At 61.8% G+C, this 24,174-nt stretch overlaps 1 protein-coding gene across 2 annotated transcripts in view; it reads right to left on the bottom strand.

The window, feature by feature from the left end:
- NFATC1 (nuclear factor of activated T cells 1) overlaps positions 1-11,453 on the bottom strand; it is a 50,607-nt gene extending 39,154 nt beyond the window's left edge. Inside the window, exon 1 of one of the 2 annotated variants that reach the window (XM_036245038.1) lies at positions 11,309-11,453. In XM_036245038.1, coding sequence (XP_036100931.1) covers positions 11,309-11,435 — 127 coding nt within the window. In that variant the 5' untranslated portion in view covers positions 11,436-11,453. Of the gene's footprint in view, positions 1-7,333; positions 7,524-11,308 lie in introns of those variants that run through there. The other variant, XM_036245039.1, reaches the window with a different exon arrangement.
- Positions 11,454-24,174: the final 12,721 nt, after the last annotated feature.

Here is a 24,174-nt window from a genome sequence, read left to right as displayed (position 1 = left end):
ATCCCCCGGATGAAAACGCCGCTCAGGGTTCCCCAGAGGCAGGCCCGCCCCCCAGGCAGCTGGGAGCACCCACAGCTCCTTCCACCGGGCGTCTCCGGAGGCCGTTTGGAGAGAGAGTGACAGAGCTCCAGATGTTCAGAGCGGCGCCAGGCTCCCAAAGGCACCCGGGGGACACGGCCACGCGAGGAAGCAGCAGCCAAGATGCCACTGAGCAAGGTCGACGCCGGCGCGGCAGAGAGGCCTCCGGCGCCGCGGCCCTGTGCCCGTCAGGCCCCTGCAGCTCCGCACCGGGGTGCGCTGTCCTGAAAAGCTCTGGGCCTCACCCCGCAGCTCCCCAGTCTGTCCCAGGAAGCAGCAGGACACTGGGGACAGTCTCATGGGAAAGGGTGAGGCCTCAGGCCACAGGGCAGGAGGCAGGGACCAGGCGAAGCCTGACCCCACGTCTGAGCCCGGCTTCCAGTCCTGAGGTGGCTGCTCCCATGTCCCCAACATACGCAGTGACCCCAGGACACACCAACACCCTCACATGCTGGCTGACACAGTTAACACAGAAACAGAAATCAGATGTTGAAAATGTGGTTATGAGCCTGGCCGGTGCAGCTCAGTGGTTGGGCGTCAATCCTGCACCAAGAGGTCGCTGGTTCGATTCCCGGTCAGGGCACATGCCCAGGTTCTGGGTCCGATCCCCAGTGGGGGCGTGCAGGAGGCGGCCGGTCGATGTTCTCTCTCGTAGATGTTTCTATCTCTCTCTCCCTCTCTCTCTAAAATCAATAAAGAATAAAAAAAAATTGCGTATGACACTTGTAGAAATCAAACGAGAAGTTAGTAATGCTGGACGGGCCCTTCCTGACAGGCCCAGTTCCTCAGAAGGAGGTCACGTGGGGTGCAGCTGCCGAGCCCCAGGCACGGAGTCGTGACCTCTCAGGACGAGTGGGCCCCACTGCATCCTGGCACACGGGGGCCAGGCCTGGACACTGGCTGGAGGGGCCAGGAGGGCGGGCCAGCCCCACAGAGGACATGTTCCGCCCTCAGGCACCGGGAGACCAAATGCTCCTCTGTGTTTCTTCCAAAGGGAATCTGAAGATTCGCCCGGGTGAACAGTGTTTCTTCATGGCCATGTGCTAACTATTGTGCACTCACACGCGTTACAGACACCCCCACACGTTCCCACACACATCCTCCTCCGTGTGCACGCACACGTGTTACAGACACCCCACACGTTCCCACACACATCCTCCTCCGTGTGCACTCACACGTTACAGACACCCCCACACGTTCCCACACACATCCTCCTCCGTGTGCACGCACACGTTACAGACACCCCCACACGTTCCCACACACATCCTCATCCGTGTGCACGCACACGTGTTACAGACACCCCCACACGTTCCCACATACATCCTCCGTGTGCACTCACAGACACCCCCACACCACCCTTCATCAGGCCCAACGCTCCCCAACCTCCAACAGGACTGCCCGTCCGAGGACGTCAGTGTCCGTGGCGGCAGGTGCCGAGGCCCGAGACCGCAGTCACGTCGTCGACCATCAGGCCAAAGCAAAGCCCCGTCCTGCTGCTGCGTGATCACAGGCATTACTGTTAAGTGAGCAGTGAGTGAGACACGACTAACGCAAGCGAGAACCCGCACAGCGTGTCTGCAGGGCAGGAACGTCGGCACTGGGACCTCGACACGTAGCTGTTACGCTGACTTGTTCCAGCGTCAGGCGTAGGTCAGAGAGAGGCTTGCCGGCCCTCACCGGGCGTGTTTTCACTACGGACCCGATTCCCGCATTTCCTCAACAGCCACCGCGCGGGCAGCACCCCTGGGCTCCCGGCTCCTCTTCAGGATGGGGCCCAGCGCCCCCCGCTCCCCTGTCCCCTCCGCAGCCCACACGCCTGTGGCCACCGCTGCACAGCTGGTCACTGCAGGGGCCTCGCTGGCCTTCTCCTCGTCCTGACATCACCTTCCTGGCCCAGAGACGGCGCGGGGTCACTTCCTACGGTCTCTGCACCCTCCTGCTTCTGGGGTGGATGGAACCCCCCAGGAGCCCCGGGGCCCAGGCACCAGCTACCACATGTGCAGCCAGCCTGCACCAGTCAGACTCTGTGCCCTAAACAAAGCCTCCTTGACGTTTGGTCCTCGAGGTGGTGATGTCCCCATGACAGGAACAAGCACCGCCCCCAGCCCCGAAGGGGCCGCGGAGAGAATGGCCCCCACACACCCACGCTGGGTCTTCCGGTTATGGCCCCATGTCTGCAGAGCAGCAGATGATGTAACCGTCCACAGAAGACGAATTTCCACATCAGAGAAACCACCATCTGCAGGGAGGGGTACAAGGCACAAGTTGGCGGGAGTGTGACGTGGGGTCGTGCATACTGTAGGGTCCCGCCTGCAAGAGGCCCTGGGTGCTCCTTCCGGGGTCCCCTGCTCCCCGAGATGGCTGGGGCCTGCAGGACACTTTGGACAGACCCCTGCATTTCCTGCTCGACTAAACGAATACTAAGCCTATCTACAACTTGTTTATTTTTTATCCTCACCTGAGGACATTTTTCCATATTTTGTTCAGATAGAGTGGGAGGGGGAGAGAGAGAGAGAAACATCGACGTGAAAGGGACACGTCGAGTGGCTGCCACCCGCTCGACCAACCAGGGCCGGGGACAAACTGCAACCGAGGTACGTGCCCTTAGTGGGAACCGAACCCGGGTCTCTCCGGACCGCAGGCCGACGCTCTAACCGCTGAGCCAAACCGGCCAGGGCTCTACAACTGTTTTAAGAGATGTAGTCAATCCCACCGTTGAACCACCATTTGTTGGCAGGAAGGTTAATTCCAAGAATTAAAAAAAAAATTGTAGCCACCAGCAGAGCAAGTCTGGGGCCTCCCCACCCACCCAGCTGCCCACAGCACCAGGTCCGAGGGAAGTTCAGGATGAACTGGGGAGGGGGGGGCAGACACGTTTCTGCGGGCACTTGGGGCCCAGGAAGGGGCCTTTACTTAAACCAAAGTCTTCCACGAGGAAGAGGAGAACACAAGGCCTTCGTTTAGAAACAAGAGCTCACCTAAGCAGTTCTCCTCAATTAGACCGATTTCAAAGCAGGCCCCAGAGTGGGAACCTCGCGAACACCCCACCGAGCCGACGAGGCCCCTTCGGAAGGAAAACACCAGCCGGCCGAGGTCCCAGCCTGCGGGGCGGGCACCCCGCTTTGCCCGCGTCACTTCACGTGGTTTTATTCCCAACCGACACTGCATTCACGTCTGAATTATTTAACTACTCAAAGGGATCCCATTTACATGGAATAAAAATATTTCCAGTAACTTGCTTGACAGTCCTGAGATGTTCAGGCCGATTCATGTCATGTCAGGAGCCCTGCTGAGCTCAACACCTACCAGAGTTGGTTTCCCCTGGCCACCTGCCAAGCAGGGCTCATTAAATTACAGCGCAGGTGAGCACAAAGAGGCAGCAGGAGCCTAAGCAAACATGGGAGCGTATTCAAAATGCTTTAATATAATAAAAGCGATGGCTCCCTGGCTCATCCTCAGAAGACAGGAACTGCCCGCCCCCACTCCCCTAGTTCTGCGCCCCGCCCCCCAGCAGAGCACCGGGCAAGGTGCTCGGGGCTCAGATGGACCTGGAGGGGCAGGTGGGGCCTGGCAGCCGGCAGGGCGTGTTCAGCTCCCCGTCTGGTCCACCAAAGTCAATGCTCAGCAAATTCAGCGAGCCGGCGTTGTCAGAGTGATGCGTCTCATTCTGAGAAATAGTTTATTTCAGAACCACGCCAAAAAAATGGACCTCCGTGCTCTCCGTAAGGCCAGTAATGCCTGGAGGTGTTCGGACCCGGGACCCCCGTCCTGTGGGGGGCTGCGCCGGCCAGACGGGCCCAGCGTGGACAAGCCGACGTCCCCAACAGGCAGACGATTCCAACAGAAATCGCCACTCTGCCCAGGTGCGTCCTGTGGCCTTTCAGACTCTGAAAGACACTGACTTTCCTTTTCCTCTGAAGGACCTTCCCCTGCAGGGTTTGCTGGGGTTGGGCCGCAGGATATGAGACCAGCCCCACCCTCCCAAACACCTGGCCGGACCCAAGTCCTCGGGCATTGGAGCCAGCACCTCTTCGCTGAGATTACACTTCTGCAGGTAATGGAAACAAAACAAAATAAAACTCAGACATGCTCGATACCCAGACCCCTGTTGAAACCTTAATGAGCCAAGTTCAGAGCGAAGGGCCTGAGAGTGTGGACCTCATCCTGCTGACGGAGCGGCCGCAGGACACGCGGCCTGAGGCCTGGGCCCGTGGACGACCAGGGAGCAGCCAGCACTGCAGAGCGGAGCCCGCCGACCTTCCGGGGGTCCCCGCCTGGCCGCCTTCGGTCCTCGACTCCCTCTCAGCCCGTCTTTAAGGAGCTAAAACGTCAGGTTGTTTGTTACTAACTGTGGCCCTTCCTACGGCGAACACAACGCAGAATTAGAACACTCTCCGTACACTCCCTGACGGAAACACCTCGAGAACGGCGGGCCCCCTGCTGAAGACGGAGGTGCTGTCCTGCAGCAAAGCTCCCGGCCCCACGTCGCGGGTCCGGTGCTCCCGAGGCCTCCCTCTGGCTGGTGCCCGCAGGGCAGGACCCGCACCTGGGCCGGGCACCCGGGCTCTCGACGCCACCCCTGCCACGGCGGGCTTCAGGATAAAAGCCCCCAGACACGCGCCCTCCGCGTGGGAGCGATGAAAGGCCACCCGCCACGCGTGCGGAGGGGCGCAGACCGGCCCGCGCCACGCTGGAGGTGCCCGGCCGGCCGCTGGGGAGACTCCAGCCAGACCCGGAGGCCTGGCCAATGGCCGGCAGGAGTTGCCAGGGCGACAGCACTGCAGCGGTGGGCCGGCCAAAACAACAAGCAAACAGGAGCCTGGCGGGAAGCGGGGCCACGCCCGACGCCCAGCTGACAGCCTAGCTATTTCCTGAGACCCAGAGAGGAGCCGAGGCCCACCACCCGCCTTCTGCCAGGGGCGGGGCTGGGACTCAGCACAGGAAGACACGGCGCCCACAACACGCCTGGCGGACCAGAGCGTATCATCTTCAAAAGTCTCTCTCTTTCTCCCAACAAATGGACACTGACTGTCGTCTGCACCCGCCGGGTGCTCTGGGAATGGAGAACCCCAGACCCCGTCCCTCCTTTGAAGTAACAGGTAAGACAAGCTCTCAGGGCCGCCCAGCTGACGAGACCAGGAGGTGACTCAGGCGACAGGGTGGACAGAGGGCCAACCCATCGCTGAACCCTGGAGGCCAGAGGAATCTCGAGGCAGAAGGAATCATGACTGCGTGTCCGGGCCGCCTGTGGTCAGGGCTGGCCTGGCCTTCTGAGGAAGTGCCCGTGTCCGTGCTCAGCAGAAGCTGGGAAGCTGTGTTACTGAGCTCACAACTGATCTTGGTATTAGTCACTCATTCATTTATTTATATCCAGGCTCAGCCCAGAGATCACGTGAAGACACTGCTGTCACCCATTCGGAGCTGGAGAATTTAACGAAAAGATCTAACATAACAATGCAATAGTTTAATAATTGACAAATACAGCGTACAATTAGTAAGAGCGAGAAGAAAGGACTTCATTTATAACTGCCCAAACTTGGAAGGAGCCAAAACTTCCTTCAGTGGGTGATGGATGAGTGAGCTGTGGTCCATCCTGACCGTGGAATATTATTCACCACTGAAGAGAAATGGACTGTGGAGCCATGGACAGGCCTGGAGGAACCTTGCATGCCTATGGCTAAGTGCAAGGAACCACTCTGAACAGCTACACGCTGTGTGGTCCCAACTCCACCAGTCTGGCCTTTCACACCATAGAGGTGGGAGCGTCGTCCACACTGACAGCTGTAACTTGCGACCTTGTCTAAATGAACTGAAAAGGGTCTGACCGCCAAGGGAGAGACTCTGATGGCGAGAACCCCGGACGCGCCCACAGAGCCGTGCACAGAGCCACAGGCAGCCAGACCGGCAGGAAAGTCAAGGCCCCGAGTCCCTGCCACCTCGGTCTGCCTGGGCTCCCATGACCCCCGAGGCCGGAAACCCACAGCCCAGGAAGACGAGGGCAGGCAGTCGGGGAGGGTGGAGAAGGGAGATCAGGCGGCCGGGGCCTGGTCGGAACATTTATATTTTTTTTCAACAACCAGGGTGTTACGGTCTTTAAAAGAAGAGCGGCGAGCGATATGGAAAATATTATACAATCGCTGCAGAAACAGCGACGGTGCCAAGTGTGCAGCCTCATCAGCTCACCGCCACGCGGGCACCCAGAGAGCGTGCCCTGAAGTCGCCCGAGGGGAGAGCAAGGCTGCTGGCTGCCCCACACCGCCGCCCAGCACACAGGCTGTGGTTTCTCGGCGGCTCCTTGTTCTTATTCAAGGGCTCCCCTCCTGGGGGGCGGGCGGCAAGGTCCCTTTATTTTGGCAAAGAGAAAATGAAAGGAAGAAAAGGCCCCGGCCCCCTGGGTTGGGCTACTTCCACTTTAACTTTGTTCTGGGAGGGGCTAGGAGCCTGAGGCTGCAGGGCAGGGTCAGGGACAGATGGGGGGCTCGGTGGCCCCCCTGCCCTCTGGCAGTGACCACTCACCACCTGTCCCCAGGCACTATCCAAGTCAGGCCTTGGACGCTCCTGTTCCCTGGCTTGAGCTGTGCAGTGGCCGCCTGGAGCCAGGGGCCCGGTCCACAGGACGGGTCCAGAGACTGGAGAAAGTGTGACCCACCAGCAGGGGACCTGATGCTCCCTGTAGCCAGAGCCAGAAACCGGCTGTGGCACGTAGGGGCCTCACAGGGCTTCCCCACCCGCCCACCCCCACTTGCCATTGAACTTGGCCTGTTTTCTGCCTGCTCCAGAGGCCTGGGCACAGGACAGGGGGTAGGAACACTGTGGGTGCTGCCCTGACCTGACCTGGCCTGACCTGGGTGGGGGTGGGGCGGGGGGCAGAGGGACAGGGCAGGGTCCTGGGCAGAAAGGAGGGTAGGGGCTGCGGCCCCCCGCCTTGTTCTCCAGGCTGGCTCCTCCGACCTCGCCCGGGCAGCTGACCCCTGTACCCCGACCCTCCACCCATGACCCATGCACCCCGACCCTCCACCCATGACCCATGCACCCCGACCCTCCACCCATGACCCATGCATCAAGGGGACCTGCACCTCTGCACCCTCCCTACTTCCAACCCTTGCATTCCTGGTCTGCACCCCATCCCTGCACCGCAGGACCCTGAAACGCTGGACAATGCATCCCAGGCCCACACCCCCTGCTCTGCACCCCCGACCCAGCATGCCTGGGCCCTGCACCCCGCACCCCTGCACCTCCAACCTGCCGGACCCACCTGGGGCGACCCCCGCGGTGCCCTCGTCGCTCTGGTTAAATTCGAAGAGGAAATCAAAGTCGAACTCCTGGTCCTGCTCCAGCCCCGTCATGTCGGGGAGGCTGGGTCCGGAGTCCGGGGCAGAGTCCAGGGTCTGGGGTTCCAGGTCAGGGTCGGGGTCGGGGTCCAGGATCGGACTCGGGGTCCGGGAGCGGGGGCCACGCCGGGGCCCGAGGTCCAGGGCCGGGGCCCGGGTCCAGGGCCGGGGTCGGGGCCGGGGCGCAGGCCGGGTCGGGTCGGTCCCGGCCGCGGGCACCTGTGGTCGCCGCCCCGCTCGGCTGCGCCCTGCGCTCGGCCGGTCCCGGTAACGTGACTCCGGCCGCCCCTCCCCCCGCGCGGCCCCTCCCCCGCGTTTCCGGGTTCACACAAACAAGCTCGCGGCCGCGTCCGAGTTTTAAATAAACTCCGGGAGCCTCGGCTCACGCCTGTCACTTGCGTCCCGCCTGGCGCCCCACCCGCGGGCGAGACCCCGGAGTGTCCGAGGGCGGCGCCGGCCCACGCGCGGGGGAGGCGGTCCTGCCGGGGCCCCACGCGCCCGCGACTCCCCCGAGACGCGCGGTGGAGCGGCGGCCGCTCCCGAGCGACGGGACGTGCCGCGGGCCCAGGCTCGGCCGCGTCTGGGGGAGCCCGGGGCCCCCAGGCCGGGCGTCGGGCCGGACCCAGTGCCGCCGCCGGCCCGCGGCCCGGGACCCCGCCGGGGGGCTCTCCTGGGACGGGGCCCGCACCCGTGTGGCCCCGGGAGCCAGGCTCCCAGGCCGCGTCTCCACGGCAGCCGCACCTCCTGCCCGGCCCCCCGCCGGCCGCGCGCTCCCGGGCCCGCAGGGCTGCGCTGGGCGGACGGCGGCCTGGAACCGGGGGCGCAGAGCAGCGCGCACCGAGCGCCCAGGGCCAGGCCCGCGGGCACCGGCCGCCCTTTGTCTTTGTCCAGCGCGGAGCTAACTGTCCCCGCGCGCCGGCGCCACGTCGAGCCGCATCCGCACCAGCGAGAGGGGCGCGAGGCTCCGGGGCATCACACTCGGGGGAGCCGCCGGGAAGGAGGGGGTGCTGCCGCCACCCCGCCCTCCTGCTGCCCCACAGGCCCTGTGCCCCGCGGGCATCGCTTTCTCCAGAAGCAGAGACCCCGCTGGGCACGTGACTCCGTCCGCACCCCAGACGCTTCTCTCCCGTGACCCTTTGCAAAGGGCTGGTTTTCTCCAGTGATAAACTATAGTCACTTTGGCCTGATTTAGTTTCTAATAATAGTTCTCACTTTGAGATGTATGTTGGAGGGTTGTTTTGTTTTAGTTTGCTTTTTCTGCTGACCTTCAGGCAAATGGAGGTTCTGTTTTCTGTTGAGAAGCCTCAACATCTCATTTTCCTTTTCGATTTTTTTTTTTTTTTTAAACTTCAGCCATCTTCTCACCTCTGAAAAAGTCACACAGATCACAGCGCTTATCATCGGTTCAGATGAAAACTCTGCTCCACTGTCCGGAGAGGGTGGGCTGAGCTCCGTGCTCAGGTCCCTGGGCCCTGCAGGATTCAGGGTTGCTCTGTCCAAGGCCCAGCTGCTCCCCACCTAATGTTAGATCCCCAACCAAGGTGGCCAGATGGCGTGGCTACTTTTTAAAATGCTTCTTTTACCAGCATCCCCAAACTTTCATCTTCTAAGTGGCACAAGCCATTGGTCAATGCAGCAGACACCCGTCTTGGTGGAAATAGTTAGCTCGGCCCTTCCTTGGAGGCTGCGGGTGTTTCAGGGTGCAGCGCGCCCACCCTGAGTGTGGTACAGTGGGGTGCCGGGCCCTCCTAATCTGGATTAGGACACAGGGCTGCGAAGTTTAGTGGCTGGAGAACAGGGGCGCTTTGTTCTGTTCTGGGAGCCTGGGGGCATTCAATGAGGCAACCTCTGAAGGGGTGGGTGGGTGGCTACCTACAGGCCTGCATTTCTCTGCATTCTTCAAGGGGAAAGCAAGCAGGGCGTCAGAAACAACAGCCTAATGAGCTTCAACCCAGATGCTCCTGGGATTGCGGGAGGCCGGCCGCTCAGAGTCTGAGATGGCAGCTACCCGGAGTGGGCCTGTGGTGAGGCCCCATGGTCCCCGGCCCTCAGTAGGGGGCGTTGGCCTGCAGGAGGGACCCTGCCTCAGATGGGGGGCCTGTCTTTGCGAAGGATGAGATCATACTTTCTGGTTAGCCTAATTTTGTCCTCCGTATAAAATACACCAGTATTTGTTTAGTCAAAGGGCACCCTGCACCTGGACCCTTGCATTTCAGCCAGAGGCAACTCTGCAACATCTTGTCAAGGAGGAAACAGGAAAACGCAGCACCGCCCCCAGAGATGGGTTTTCCTCTTGTCAGAGTAAAAAGATTCTTTGCTGCAGGACAGACTGTTCAAGTAAAAAAAAAAAAACAAAAAAACCTGAACTTTGAAAGGCTTGCGTTTGTGTGTGTGTGTGTGTGTGTGTTTTTAAAGAAGTAATAAGAAATGCACGAGGGAAACTTTGAAATAAGTGTCTGAGGGTTTACAATCCAAACCTCAAGAATTTTTTGAAACTTTTTTTTTTTTAATAGCAAGGCTGGTCCTGTAAGAATTTTCTGATGTTTGCATTTTAATGTTTTCTAAATTGAGATGAACTGGTAAGAAACATAAGACGTGTGTTCCTGCCTTGACACAGGCCCCAGGCCACGACAGCATGGCCCTGGTCCTGTGAGGGTGGGAGTGAGCCCACTGCTAAAGGTAACCCTGTCCCGGAGCAGCCTGCGGAGACTGCGGCCCGAGGCCTGGCGAGCACTGGGCAAGCAGGAGCAGCATGTGCTCTCCAGGGTCCGCAGAAGGACGTCCACCCTTATAAAACGTGAGTGCTCATTATGCATCCTCAGCTTTGCCAACTTTCTTAAAATAATTTAAATACACTGCTTGGCGGCGGGTAAGGCGTTTGGAAAGGTGTTACCCAGCGTCCCTTGTGCACTTGCCATTGTAATTCCTCCCTGGGGTGCTAGTCACCCCTCCCCGGAGGGTCTCCAGACACCTGGGGGAGCCTCCCTTCCCTGTGGGAGGTCCTGGCTGCTCTGGTCACTGGTGGTCCTTGTAGGGGGCGAAGGGGATGAGGCTGTGAGGCTGCCCTGCGCAGGGTGGCGAGCTCACTGTCAGCGGTGGACTCACCATCACCAGGCTACAGGGCAGACCTGCCATCCTGTGACGCTAAGCAAGCAGCTGGCAACTTGGCGGTCCCTTTCCAAAGTGTCCTGAAACGTTTTCTACGATTGGAAATCTGGTGTCCATTGGATTGAAAACCTATGAAATCAGGGGCTGTGTTTGGACAACGCGTTTGATCGCTTTCGGTCCTGCATCCGGCCTCCGGCCTGACGGCCCCAAGCGGGCCCAGCAACGTGGAGGCGGATTTGGAGGCCAGCGCTTGGCCAGAGCGCTCGTGGAGGGGCGAGGCCCCCACACCTCCAGTTTGGCTGGTCTTGAAAGCCACAGGGCAAGAAAACAGACCACCTTTCGTCCTCCCCCAAATGTCACTTCATCCCAAAGTGTCCTTTGTGGTTCTGACGGCCCTAATCTCAGCCACCTCCAAACCGCCAGCATTTGAACTGAGTTTCTACCGCCGGAATTCAACGCGAGGCTGCACCGGCGAAGGCCGAGAGCGCGCACTCAGCACTAGAGAAGAGGAGACACCTATTGGCAAGAAGGCGCGCTCGAAATCAGGGCTGCTCCGGGGAACACCAGGGGGACACCGCTTCCCAGTCTGTCCGGCAAGCCCGCACCGCACCGGGGACCCGGGCCCCTCCCGGGGAGCATAGGCTGGCCGGGCCAGCTGGCCTCTCCCCGGGTCGGAACCTGGGAGCTCGCGCCGGCGGGCGGCGCGGGGGTGTTCGGCGCGGGGCTGGGGGCGCCCGGGCTGAGCTAGGGGACCCGGTGGGGGGGAGGCAGCCACGGCCGCGCCTGCTTACCTTCCTCCGCCGACTTCATGGTGCCGCCGGCGGGCGGCGCGGGCCCCAAAGTTTCTCCTCTCCCGCAGACTGCAGCCGGAGAGCTGAGTGGAAACTTGGACGGGACTGGAAAACTGGTACTTGGCATCCACGCGGCCAAGGCGGCGCGGAGCAGGAGGAGGAGCGGGCACCGCAGGGGTCGGGCTCCCGGGGAAGCCGACTCCAGGCGGACGCTCGCTGCTCGGGCTCAGGGTCTAGCGCCCCGGAGAAATGTCATTGAGGGGCGTGTGCGAGCTGGCGGGCGGTTGCGGCTCGGGACCCGAGCGGGGGGCAGGGGGCGGCGGCGGGGCTCAGAGGTGCGCCCGCGCCCAGTGCCCGAGCCTGGCAGCCGGATCCCTCGCGGCGACTGTGCCTACGAGTCCGGAGTCTCAAAGTCTCGCTCTGACGCGGGGCCGCGCTCTGCCTCCTGCCTTTTTAAAGCTGGAAAACACCTCCCCCGCCTCCCGCCGCCCGGCGCTCCCGCGCCCCCTCCCTGCCGTGACATCACGCCCCGCCCGCCGGAGCCTCAGCGGCCCAGGGGACCGGTGCTGAGCGCCGGGCCCCTCCCCGCGCGGGGCGGCCCCGCTCCCGGCCCGGGACGCGAGTGGGGTGGCCGGGGCTGCGTGGGGAGACGGCACGCGCCCCGGCCCGACGGGTCCCGCGGGTCCCGAGCGTCGCGCTCCCTGCGAGGGGCGGCGGGGAGCAGGGCCGAGGGGCGCCGGAGCGCGGCATGCTGAAGTCATTATATAAAATCGCAGGCTTCCCCGCGGTGGAAATTTGGAAAAGCGCTCCTACTGGCAGGCCCGAGAAAGGAAATTCCCACCCCGCCAAATCACTAACAGATTGCGCGGCAGACCCAGTCCCTCGACCGACTGTCGCTTCCCGAGTGAGCGCCGAGCCCCAGCTCCGGCTGCAGGGGGGCCGCGCGGCCCCTCCCCGGAGCCCGGCCGGCGCGAGAGCTGCCCGAGGGCCGCCCGGGAGCCGCGTCGCCGGCGCTGCCGTCCACGCGGCACTTTCCCCTCAGACCCTCGGCCTCCGCGCGGCGCGGCTGCCAAACAGGCCACATTCCCCCGTTGGCCGCGGGTGGAAGGATCGGAGGCTGGGGTGGTAAAAATGTCTGGTATACAAAACCCATAAATCTATGGCACGGCAGCCTTATGTGGTTTAAAATAAACCCCAAAGGAAAAGACGTGTCTGCCGCGGGGACCCAGGAGGCCTGCGGGACGCCAGTGGGTCCCCCAGATGAATCCAGGCCCAGGGAAATGGGGGGCCCAGGGAACCGGTGTTCTCGGCCGCTGATCGGGTGCGACGGCAAATGATAGGAAACTGCCCAGCGCCGTCCACGGGGCCGAACTCAACTCTCTCGCGCCCCAGCCACGCCAAGCCGCCCACCCGGGGGCGTCACACTTCTCAGGAGTCACTACCCGTCCTGCCCTCACGCTGATAGCCGGTGCCCCGGCGCAGGGGGGGAGGGACCCCGCGCGGATACTGTGAGTGGAGGGCAGGGGACCCCACGCGGATGCGGGATGCTCAGGGAGGAGCTCGCCTCTAGAGGGAGGCCGCTAGGGGGCGCCAGGGCCACGCCGCCCTGGCACCCCCCACCCCCCAACATCTTTCTGCTCCAGGTCCTGGTGTCCCCAGACTTGGGTGACAGGATGTTGCGTGGAGAGTTTCTGTCCCCTACTCTCCGCACGCCCCCCCCCCGACTCCAGGACGCGCCGGGAGGAGGAGGCTGAGTCGGTGTTGGGGGGTGAAGGGAGGTCCCGCAAGTCGTATTACAGCCAAGTCGGACCCCCATCCCTCCCTCCCGCGCTTTCACGTGAGGGGGCGGGGGTCCCGGCGCCGAGCCCGCGGTACCCACATGGGCGGGAAGCCCCTGGACGGGGGAGAGCTGGGGGCTGGTGGCCACGGTGGCTGGCCCTCCCCTCCCCCTCGATAAATAATTTTCACTCCATCCAGAAAAGCTCCTTCCTGTCTGCTCTCAATGCCGCCCTTATTCCCCCGCCCGGTGACGGAATCCCCGTCTGTTTCCCTCTGTTTAATGCCGTTGCCGGGACCACGGTGGCCGCGCGCCAGGGCGTAGGGAGTTCCGGAGGCGAAGGCTCAGGTCCGCGGCCAGCGCGCCCCCGGGTCCGCGGCGGGTCCTGCGGCCGCCGCGCGGCCCCCGAGCTGCGTCCTGCGGCCGCGGCCCCTGCGCGCCCCTCCCGCCTGCCGGGCCTCCGGCTTCCTCTTGAGGTGTGTTTATAGCCGCTACCAGGAGAGACGTTACACGGATTTTATTTTAAGAATGGGTGATGACTAACGAAGTTAAAAGGAGCTCAGGGCAGAAAACAAGACTATTTTTAGATTACTGTTGGTTCTGTGGATTATTGGGGCAAATACACCCGAGAAGCTTCCGTTTTCAAAGTCTCCTCGGAGGCCAAGTCCTTTCCCCCGGAGCGCCTCGGGATGTCCACCTTGCCCAGTATTTTCTAGAGCCCCAGGCGGTCACGTTGTTTGGGTTTTGTGTTTAAGCACAACTGTTATGGAGACGCGATACTCAGCGACGTGTGCGGTCCGGCCGGGTCAGGAGGACCTGAGAACTCCCTCCTGCGGCCTCGGAGCCTTGGGCAGTGCTCAGCCACCTGGCCTGGTGCTGCCCGCCTGCCCTGCTCCGGTGCCTGGCCAGGGCCCACCCTTCCTCCTGGTAGTCCCACACACCCAGGTGCGGCTTGTTGCTCAGGTGTATCAGGCCGGCACCTGAGTGAAATGGGAACACTTGTTCTAGCTGGGTCCACGTTCCGAGCCACGAGCCACGGCCGTGGCCACTTGGAAACTTTTCCATTTGGGAACACTCTTCCCTTCTGACTGGTTCACTACAGGAGTGGGTTCTACCTGGCAGCACCTTTTAACCAGGTGGGAAGAAGAACATACGCTGAACAGAGGTGGTAAGAGGAGCTTGGCGTGAGCTAAGGTCAGAATCATGGAGAGGGTCTTGTTTACTTTCAAGTAAGCGGCTGAGATTTTTTTTAAAGCCAGTGCAAGTAAATCTTGCAGCTGTGGCTGGAATCGAGAAAGGGCTCCCTTCGGTTATACATCTGTGTCAGCACATGCAGACTGCCCTTTTACGTTTGGGGTGCTCTTAGAGATGGATGAAGCTGGGGTTCCGAGATCCAGCACTGAGCGTTTACTTGGGCAGACTCTCACCAGCACAAGCCCCAGCCATGGGTCATGGCAAAGTCCTTCTTCATTGGCCTTCCTGCCTGACCAGCAGACCTGGAACCTCAGGCTGTCGGTTGGTCAGTCAGTCAACTTCCCTCCCTGGGCACATGCTCAGGGCATCAGGAAAAACGCAAACCCCTCAGCACGCCCCTGATGTCCGTCACCCTCCACCTGGAGCGGCCTGAGGTGGCCTCCCTAGGAAACCCCTCCGGTTACTGTGCCCGTCTTCTGAGACTCGGACTCATCCGGTCAGTCACCAGAGCCATCTTCCAGGCCACCTGCCCCCTTCCCGGGTCCTCAGGCCTGTCTGGTACGTCTGTGTTCCCTCCCAACCCCCATCACTACCTGCCAGCGTGGAGGCCTCAGCCCCAGCGTTCCGTGGTCGAGTACAGGGTGAGGCAAAGTAGGTTTACAGGTGTGAGTGCAAGAAACAATTTATTCTTGTGTTGTTATTTATTAACTGTTGTGTTACTTGCCACGTGAGCAGCTGGAACATGCCCGCCCCGTGTGTGGTCTCTCTGGGATGTGGTGTGTGCTGGAGAAGCGTGTGTTCTGCTGGGCGGGCCGTTCTACGCTGTCCTCTGTCTGCTTGGTCTCAGGTGACGCCCAAGGCTCCGGGGCCTGTTGACCTTCAGCCTGATTGTTACATCCATTACTGAAAGTGGGGTGTTGAAGTCTCTGGTGGGGTGCTGCTGCAGCACCGGTTCCCCCTTCATTCCTTTTGTTTTTGCTCTACCTGCTGTGGAGCCCTGTTCGGTGCACGTGCGTCTACAGCTGCCATGTCTTCCCGATGGGCTGGCTTTACCATCAGGGAACCCCTCTTCGTCGTCACCGAAACGTGTGTGTTAAAAGCTGCCTTGTGCCCTGGCCGGTTTGGCTCAGCGGTTAGAGCATCGGCCTGCGGTCCGGAGAGACCCGGGTTCGGTTCCCGCTAAGGGCACGTACCTCGGTTGCAGTTTATCCCCGGCCCTGGTTGGGTTGTGTGGGTGGCAGCCACTCGATGTGTCGCTTTCACGTCGATGTTTCTCTCTCTCTCTCCCCCTCCCACTCTATCTGAACAAAATATAGAAAAATGTCCTCGGGTGATGATAAAAAAAAAAAGCTGCCTTGTCATGGGTACAGCCACCCGTTTTCATAGGGGCTCTTTGCGTAATTGTCTTCCTCCACCTTTGAATCTGAAGTGCGTCTCCTGTGACCGGCTTGATGTTGGTCATGTTTCTATCCAAGGCCATTTCTGCCTTGATGGGCATGTTCAATCCATCATGTTAATGCTGTTATTGATATGCTTGGCTTACATCTGCCATTTTCCTCCCCCATCCCCGATTTTCCTCGTGTCCTTCTTGTTCCTCTATCCCTTCTTTATTGCTTTCTTTTATGTCGAGCGATTTGTTTCCTAATGTAGCATTTTAACTATTTAGTGATTTTTTTACTTTTTATAAGTTATTTCCTTAGTGGCCGTTCTAGGGTCTACCCCACACATTAACATTACAACCAGCCTCAGATTTTACCAGCAGGGAGACGTATAAACACCAACCTGCGCAGGTCCATCCCTTTACCCCTCCAGCGTCATGTCAGACACTTCGCAACGGTGAGCTGACAAACCCGTGGCCACAACCAGGGCAACAACCCGCTGTGTGCGCCCCGCCTCTTTCCTGCCGTTATCGGCAGATCTGGGGCAACCTGTTACACGTCTGTTCCTTACCGTCTCAACGTTACCTTGCATATACGTTATTCTATACCATTTATTTTTCGATCAGTTATGAGAAGAAAGGAGAAAATGTAAACTTGTACCATCTTACAGAATCCTATCATGACTTCTACCGGAACTCTGTGTTTTCCTGTGAGTTCCATTTGTGTCTGGGGTCACTTGCTTTTAACCTGAAGAAACTCCTTTAGTATTTCTTGTCATGTGGGTCTGGGAGCAGCACCTTATCCGTTTCTGTTGATCCGGGAACATCTTCGTTTCACCTTCATTTTCATTTTTTCGAAGGTTGGGAAGTTTGTGTTCTTTTTCTTTACTGATGTTAGAGAGAGAGGAAGGGAGAGGGAGCGAGAGGTAAAAACATCGATGAGAGAACATCAACTGGCCGCCTCCTGCACGCCCCCCACTGGGCATCAGGCCCACAACCTGGGCCTGTGCCCTGACCGGGAATCGAACCGGCGACCTCTTGGTGCAGGGTCGACGCTCCACTCCTGAGCCACACGGGCCGGGCTCACCTTCATTCGTAAAACAGCTTTCGGAGCATCGGCTTCTCGGCCCCCATGGCCTCTGCTGCCGCGTCGCAGCTGTTCTCGCCTCCCTGGTGAGAGACTCGGCCTTTTCTCCGGCTGCTTCCAAGGTTTCTCATGGTCTTTTATTTTCGGCATTTTTCCTGAGATGTGTCCGTGGTGCGTCTCTGCCTTTATCGCTCACCGAGCTTCTCGGGCATGTAGGTTATTGTTCAGCAAACATTCGTGACCTTTTCAGCCTTTACTTTTTTGAATATGTTCCCTCCCCTTGTGGTCGCCCCACGATACGTGAGATGGTGCCCTTGACCGTGCCGCATGCTCTGGCGTCTCTCAGCGCTCAGCTCCCCTCGTCCCCACGGAGCTCGAGGTCCCCCCGGCTCCCCTGCCTGCTCTCCCCTCCATGGAGCCCTCCCCCGCCGGTGCTCCATCTGCCCTCCGATGCCGGGGCTTCCTCGGGCTCTTTCTCAGCCTCCGTGTCTGGGTTGGCAGCGCCGTTGGATGCGACATCACCATCGCACCCCGTTCCTTCTGTAACCCAGAGTCCTGCCAACACATTCACAGTGGGCGCTTGTGGGGACGTCTCTGTGAAATCCAACACCTGGCCCCTCTCACAGGTCGCTTGGGTTGCCTGCTTTTGTGTTCTAGGATGTATGGGTCACGCATCATACTTTTGTTGTAGTTGGAAACTGGACATTTTAGACACTGGGTTGTAGCCACTTTGGGTACTGGAGCCCCTCCCCCCAGCCTGGGGCTGGTTTAGTGAGTAGCTGGGTTATTTGCGTGAGTCCCTCCCCTTCGGTGTCCAGACTGCCTGTCGTTGCTCCCCAGGGGCTCAGCTCGGATGCCCACCGTCTCCCGGGATGACAAGGTTTTGGTAAGTCTCTTTCCTTGGCCATGCCCAGCTGACAAGCCACCCTAATTAACACGACGGCTCTGCTGGTCTCGACCGTGCCCGGTAGACAAGCCCCTCACAACGGGGGCTCTTTGGGTGGAATGGTGTCTGAGGCTTGTTCTGCCCAGGGGCGTGCGGGCTGTGGTCCTGCCCCATCGTCTCCTGCAGCCAGGGCCGCACCCCATCTCTCCCACCGGCACCTCCAGTGCCTGCCAGCAGCCAGCAGCTGGGCGAGGCAGGAAGGATCCTCCCCAAGGCTTCCAGGGGGCGCGGCCCTGCTGGCGCCCCGGTCTTGGACTCCCCGATGGCGAGAGAAGACATTTCTGCTGCTTCCAGCTCCCTGGTGTGTGGTCGTTGGTCACGGGGGTCCCAGGGAAGCAACACAAAGACCAAGTGGTTTAATTTCCTTCCAGGACATTGTATCACCAGCTGCCCCCACCCCTGCCGTGCCCGGGGCTCAGAAGGACCCCCTGCCCCCAGTCTCCCTCGCAAGGACATGCTGTGGGAGCCTGGTGGTCAGCCCGGCCGTGGGACCTCTGCACTGGACCTGGCACTTCTATCGGCGACGTCGTGGGCACCACACCTGGTCACTCTGGCCCATCAGCACTTTCCGTCACACAGCCTTTGTCTCGGGACCCCACACGTGGGCCATGGGGGCCCCCTCTCCCGGGGGTGCGAGCCTGCAGCTGCTGGGCAGAGGTGCTCCCCTCCTCCGGGGGGGGGGGGGGCACGTGGAGGAGAGCCGTCCAGAGCAGGTCCGGGAGCTGTTCGCGCATCGGAACCAGTGGGACCTGAATGCTCTCCTCTGAGTTTTCCACCTGGTGAGGTGACGACTCCCCTTGTTCACGTGGTCTGGTTGGACTCGGGCACCTGTCACACCAGCGGGATCTCACGGGAGCCGTAGCTCGGACACCTGGCCCTCTCGTGCTGCGAGGACGCGAGAGACTGGCTTCGGAGGCGGATGCAAATACCGGTTCCGTGAAGAGGGAGGGCTGGAACTGCACGACCCTGCCCTGTGTCCTGGGACCCGGCCCCTCACTTTTACCCTGATGCCCCAGAAGCACAGGTAGGCTGAGTGTCCATCGCGTGGTTCTGGCAGGTCTGGCCACAGCGGCCACAGCGGCCACAGGGCAGGTTGGGAGATGCACCGCCGGCCCTGAACCCCCGAGGCCCGGGCTCCCTGGACCCTCCCCGGCAGCCTTAGGCCGCCGCAGGCAGCTCCCAGGAGGGGCCACTGCTCAGCGGGCCTCCTCAGCTCCACACTTGCAGGGCGAGAGGACCCTCGTGGGCGGCCTCCAGGCCCAGGAGGAGGCAGGGGCGGCTCAGGGGCCCCACGGGAGAAATATTACTTTGTTTCTGGCAAGATATGGGGCTTGCACCTGTGCATTCACAGTGTTTTCCTCTTGCAAAATCAAAGTGATAATAGCAGTTTCCAACGGCAACATTGTGACTTTTCCCTTAAACTAGCTGGTTCACCGAAGTCTGTTTAAGCAGCAGCCTGAGGTTCTGCCTGAGCCTCAGACAGGCTGGTCTCCTTCCCCCTGAAAACGTCCATTTGTACCCGGGCTGCAGTTCTGGAAGGCGCTGGGTTCCATGGCTTCCCGGACTATTTTTAAAGTGTGTTTGGCTCAATAAATCTCTAAACAAGTTTTGCAAAGCACTTTTTCCATTCAATTTAAGTGAATTTCAGGGGGAATTTAGTCCATGTGCTTCTGATTCATTACAAGTAAATCATCAAGAGGCCGTGTCAGATGCGTTTGATGTCCCACGATGGCCACTGTTTACAAGCCACTGAAGCCTTTTTTCTACTTGGAAACAGGAAGTGGCATCTCGCCAGCGTGTAATGAACGTGAGCCCTCGGGACGATGCTGTTTCACAGCCTGTGCGGCTGCTGTGGCCCGGGCGGCAGCCGCGCTGGGTGCTGCCCACCCCCCAGGCCTTGGTTCTCAGACGGCAGGGTCCCTTACGGGTGTTTTTAAAAAACGGTCGTAAGAGACACGCAAACATGTCCCATCGCAGCCACTTCGGGGCACAGCTCAGGGTCAGCACATTCACACGTGGCGGCTGGGCCATCCACCCACACCCCTTCCACCGCCCTACCCTGGGGCCCGTCCTCCGCCTGCAGCCCTGGCACCGTCGCGCTCTGAGGGTCTGGCGACTGCAGGGACCTCACACCGGTGGGACCAGGCGGCATCTGTCCGCTGCTGTCCCTGGGCGTCATGTCCACCGGTCCCTCCTGGCACAGCCCTGTCAGACCGCCCTCCCTCCGCGTGCTGAGTCACCCTCCGTCCTGTGTCCACACCACGTGTTCCCACCCGCTCATCCGTGGATGGTGTCTGGGCGGTTTCCACCTCCGGCCCTGGGCCCGCTGCCGTGAAGCGGGGCTCAGAGGGGCCTTCAGACCTCGGGGCCGCAGGGAGGGGCTGCGGGTCAGGTGGGGACTCCTGCTCCTCCCCAGGGGGTTTCCGCTCACTGGCTGTGTCCTTGTCACAGCCGGCTCGGGGGCAGGTTCTCCGGGATGTCCCCTCAGGACGTGGGCCGCGGGGCCTGGAGGCCGCTCCCTCGGGTGGCAGGTGGCAGTTCCCACGCCTGAGGCAGCCCAGGCAGCCGGTCCGGCTGTGGCCGCGGTGGCCGCGGCCCCATCTCCACCTGCGCGGCTCATGAGCTCGATGCAGCTGGGAAGCCACAGGCCTTGCCGCCCTGTCGCGGGGCCAGGCGGGGCGTCACTGCTGACCCCGTGCTGACACCTCGACCCTGGGCGTCCTCCGCCGGTGGGGCGGGCACAGGTCCCGGTGCACCCTCCTGCGCGGTGTGATAAGCTGGGGATGGCCTGGGGGTGGCGGGGCAGCAGAGGGCTCAGCTGAGTGGGACATCTCGACTGAACAGCCGCGGGCCCCGCTGGGCACCCCAGCCGGACACCCGCCGGCCTGTGCACCTTCTCTTTCATCACTGGCTCACCCGCCGCCTCGCAGGACCCGTGGGAGCCCGGCCTGAGCTGGACACGTCCTGCAGGGCCCATATGTCGGGTGTCGGGGCTGACGGGTGTCCCGGAGCCTGCGGTTGGGGTTGGGTCCAGTGAGGGCCCTGCAAGCAGGTGGCTGACGGGTGGAAGGGGCCAGGGGAGCAGGCGGTCCAGGCCGAGGCTGCCGGGTGGCCTCTGGGGCAGGGTCTGGCGCGCTGGCCACCCTGGTGACTCTCCGCTCCGAGGCCTGTCACTCCTGATGCTGCGTCCAAGTCCAGCCATCGGTTCCTCTGTACCCGCGTTCCACCACGCACGGCTCACCCACGCACACCACATTCCACCACGCACGGCGCACCCATGCGCGCCACGTTCCACCACGCACGGCGCACCCACGCACACCACGTTCCACCACGCGCACCACGTTCCACCAGCGCCGCGCACCCATGCGCGCCACGTTCCACCACGCACGGCGCACCCACGCACACCACGTTCCACCACGCACGGCGCACCCACGCGCACCACGTTCCACCAGCGCGGCGCCCACAGCTCTCGGACCCCGCCCTTTCTGGGCTGGCCACCGCGCCCGCCCCGCCCGAGTGTTTCGGCTCCGCCTGACGTCTCCCAGCCCGGGCTCCACCAGGGCAACTCTTCGCTGCTTTGCTCGCGCCTCAGTGCTGAGCCTTGTGACCCCCCAGGCCGACGGCCGCTCGCTCAGCTCCCCTGCTGCCGACGGTCTGGTTTCTCCCGGTTTGTCCCGGGTCAGGGGGGCGAGCACAGAGCCCGCTGGGCACCGCCCAGCGCGGAGCACACGGCGCATCGGAACCCTGCCGGCCCTTCCCGGGCACTTCCCAGCCTGGGGGTGAGAAGAAGAGAAACAGCACAGAGCACGTGGCAGGGACATGGGATTGCGTGTGACTGGCGGGTGTGCGTGACCTCCTTATGGCCCGTTAGTCCCCGTGGGACCTGCCCTGGGCGAGGAGGCTGGTGGCCGATGCTCCCAGGCCAGGCTCATGGGGTACGAAGCTGAGGCCTCGCCCTCGAGAGCTTCCCCTGCTTAAGGACCCAGGAGGGGAAGCTCCGTGGGTGGTGTGACCCCAGCTCCGGTCGAGGGGACAGGGACAAGCACAGCGCCCCTCCCCTGGGGGGGGGGGCGGCTGCTCTCAGGACAGGCCCCCTGGAGAGACAAGACCTGTCTCCTCGGGAACCACAGAGACGGAGTCACCGCTGCAAGGCCGAGAGGGCACCCGGGCCCGGAAGACTCAGCCCAGGCTCCTCGGCCAGGCTCCCGGAGACCGGGGTGGCCGGCCCTGCACTGCGCCGCCGCGCCCGCCACCACCCAGCCACCCTGAGGGCCAGGGACTTCGCACAGACCTCAGGAACCTGACTCCTCCCAAGAGCCTGTCCCTCGTGCATGTGGCGGGGGGACACCCCTGGACCTTGGCACGCAGTGACCAAAGTCACCACCTTGGTGCTCGGCTGGTGACATGTTGGTACCTTCAGGTAGGGAAGAAACGGAACCTGAGCTCATATTAAATAACTTATTTGTTTGTTTATTTTAATCCTCACCCAAGAACCCTTTTCCATTGATTTAGGAATAGGGAGGGAGGGAGGAGGAGGCACGTTGATTGGTTGCCTCCCGCACAACCCCGGCCGGGACCGAAGGGAATCGAACCTGTGATCCTTTGGTCTGCATGCAGATGCTCTGACTACTGAACCAAACTGGCCAGGGGTAAATGGTTTATTTAATGAATGTTAGGACATCGGCCACCACCCACTGCACTGGGTGGAATGGGGTCCCTGCAACCACAGCCACCGGAACCCGGGGACAGGGCAGCATCAGTCACGAGGAGGGCACCCTGGAGCGGGTGGGCCCCAACCCAGTGACTGGCGCCCTCACAGAACCAGGGGAACTGGACACAGAGCGACAGCAGGTGAGCACGAGGCAGAGACGGAGCTGGGCATTCCCCAGCCCAGGGCCACCCACAGCCCCAGCGCCGGGGACGGTGGGGACGGGACGCTCCCCCCGGGGCTCCGGAGAGGGCACAGCCCAGACACCCTGAGGTCCAACGTGCGGCCTCCGGGACTGAGGACGAATCTGTCACGTCCTTCAGTGTGGTCCACACCCCTCACGGGCTTCTCAGGCTCAGACCAGCCCGGAGCCTCTGAGCTCTCGGGACGGCTCCGAACCCCACCCAGGCTGTGACCTTGTCCCTGGAGGTCCTGGGTGGGGGCAGGGTCTGCTGGGTCTGCACCCTGCAGGTGGGGACTGTGACAGGCTCTCCGACCCTGACCGTTAACAAGAGGGACAGGCAGTGTGCGGAGCGTCTGGCTGGGAGTCTGGGCACATGGTCTTCAGGGCGGGACGGAGGGCAACGAGCAGGCTGCCCACTGGGTGTTCCCGCCCAGGGCCTCGACCGACCGCCAGAGTCAAGACGTGGGATTTCCAGGTTCTCTGGTCTCAGGCCACATGGCAACGGAACCTAGAAAATTGTGAAATCAGTAAGGAGTGTTTTCAGGACTCAGGAAAGTGGGTGCTAGATCTCAGCTGTCCCGGCTCCCCTGGCTCCACTCAGCATCCTCTCCAAGGCCGCCCCCCCCCAGGAGGTGTCTGCATGGGGAGGGGCTGCAGGCAGGAGGCGCACCGGTCGGGGGAGTCTCCCCAGGAAGACGTGGGGACCCCTGCACGGCCTCTGTCATGAACAGAGACCACGGTTTCCTTCAGGCCGAGCAGACCCAGGACCACAGACACGTGAGGAGGGCGGGGTTTCCTGAGTGACTGGTCCACAGGGATCCCACGTGTTCGGGTCCGGTCATCTCCGCTCCGGAGAGGTGGACCCTGAAGGGAAACCGCCCTGGACGAGGTGACCAGCAGGCATTTCTTAGTTTCTAGGGCCACCTGCTGGAGTTTTCTGGAAACACACCCAGGGGCTTTCCGTTCCTTTAGCCACAGTGAGTGGGGCCCAACCTGCCCGAGAGGGCGCTCAGTTCTCGGAGATGTGTCCTGGGTCCTTCCCGCATCACTCACACCCCCCCCACGGGACGGAGGGACACGAGAGGACTCTGGGCCCGGTTCCCTGGGGTGCTGGGCGGAAATGTCTCCGTGGGAGGTGGGAGTGGCTACTTCTCCTTGTGGGGACACCGCAGGTCTCCCCAGGGCTGCGGGCCCAGGAGCTTCCCCCAAGTCCACGGTCATTTCAGGACACGAGGCTGGGGGGGGGGGGGGCAGGAAAGTGCACTCGAGGGGGGCCTGCCCTGGTGGGTGTGGGTGTTCTCCCTGGCACCCTGAGGTCTGGGTCATGCAGGGACACAGGGACCCCCAAACTCTGCTGGAGAATAGAGGGGCCTCTGCCGACTCTCTGACCCCAGTGACCTTAACTGTGGGGACCTACCTGGCCTGGGGACCAGGAAGAGTCGATGAAGGACTCTTCCCACCTGAGACCTGTCCCCACGTCCCCGGGGCCCACGCCCCCACCCATTCCCACCGCAGTCGGGGTGTGGTCCTTCTCCAGGGCTCTGTGCCCCTCGGATGAGGGTACGATTCCCGGGAGGAGCAGGGAGCCTCTG

The sequence above is a fragment of the Molossus molossus genome, unplaced genomic scaffold (assembly GCF_014108415.1).
Source record: "Molossus molossus isolate mMolMol1 unplaced genomic scaffold, mMolMol1.p scaffold_m16_p_6, whole genome shotgun sequence".
In the NCBI taxonomy this organism is placed as follows: Eukaryota; Metazoa; Chordata; class Mammalia; order Chiroptera; family Molossidae; genus Molossus; species Molossus molossus.
The sequence above is the reverse complement of the archived record's forward strand: the minus strand, read 5'-3'. Positions and strand labels throughout refer to the sequence as shown.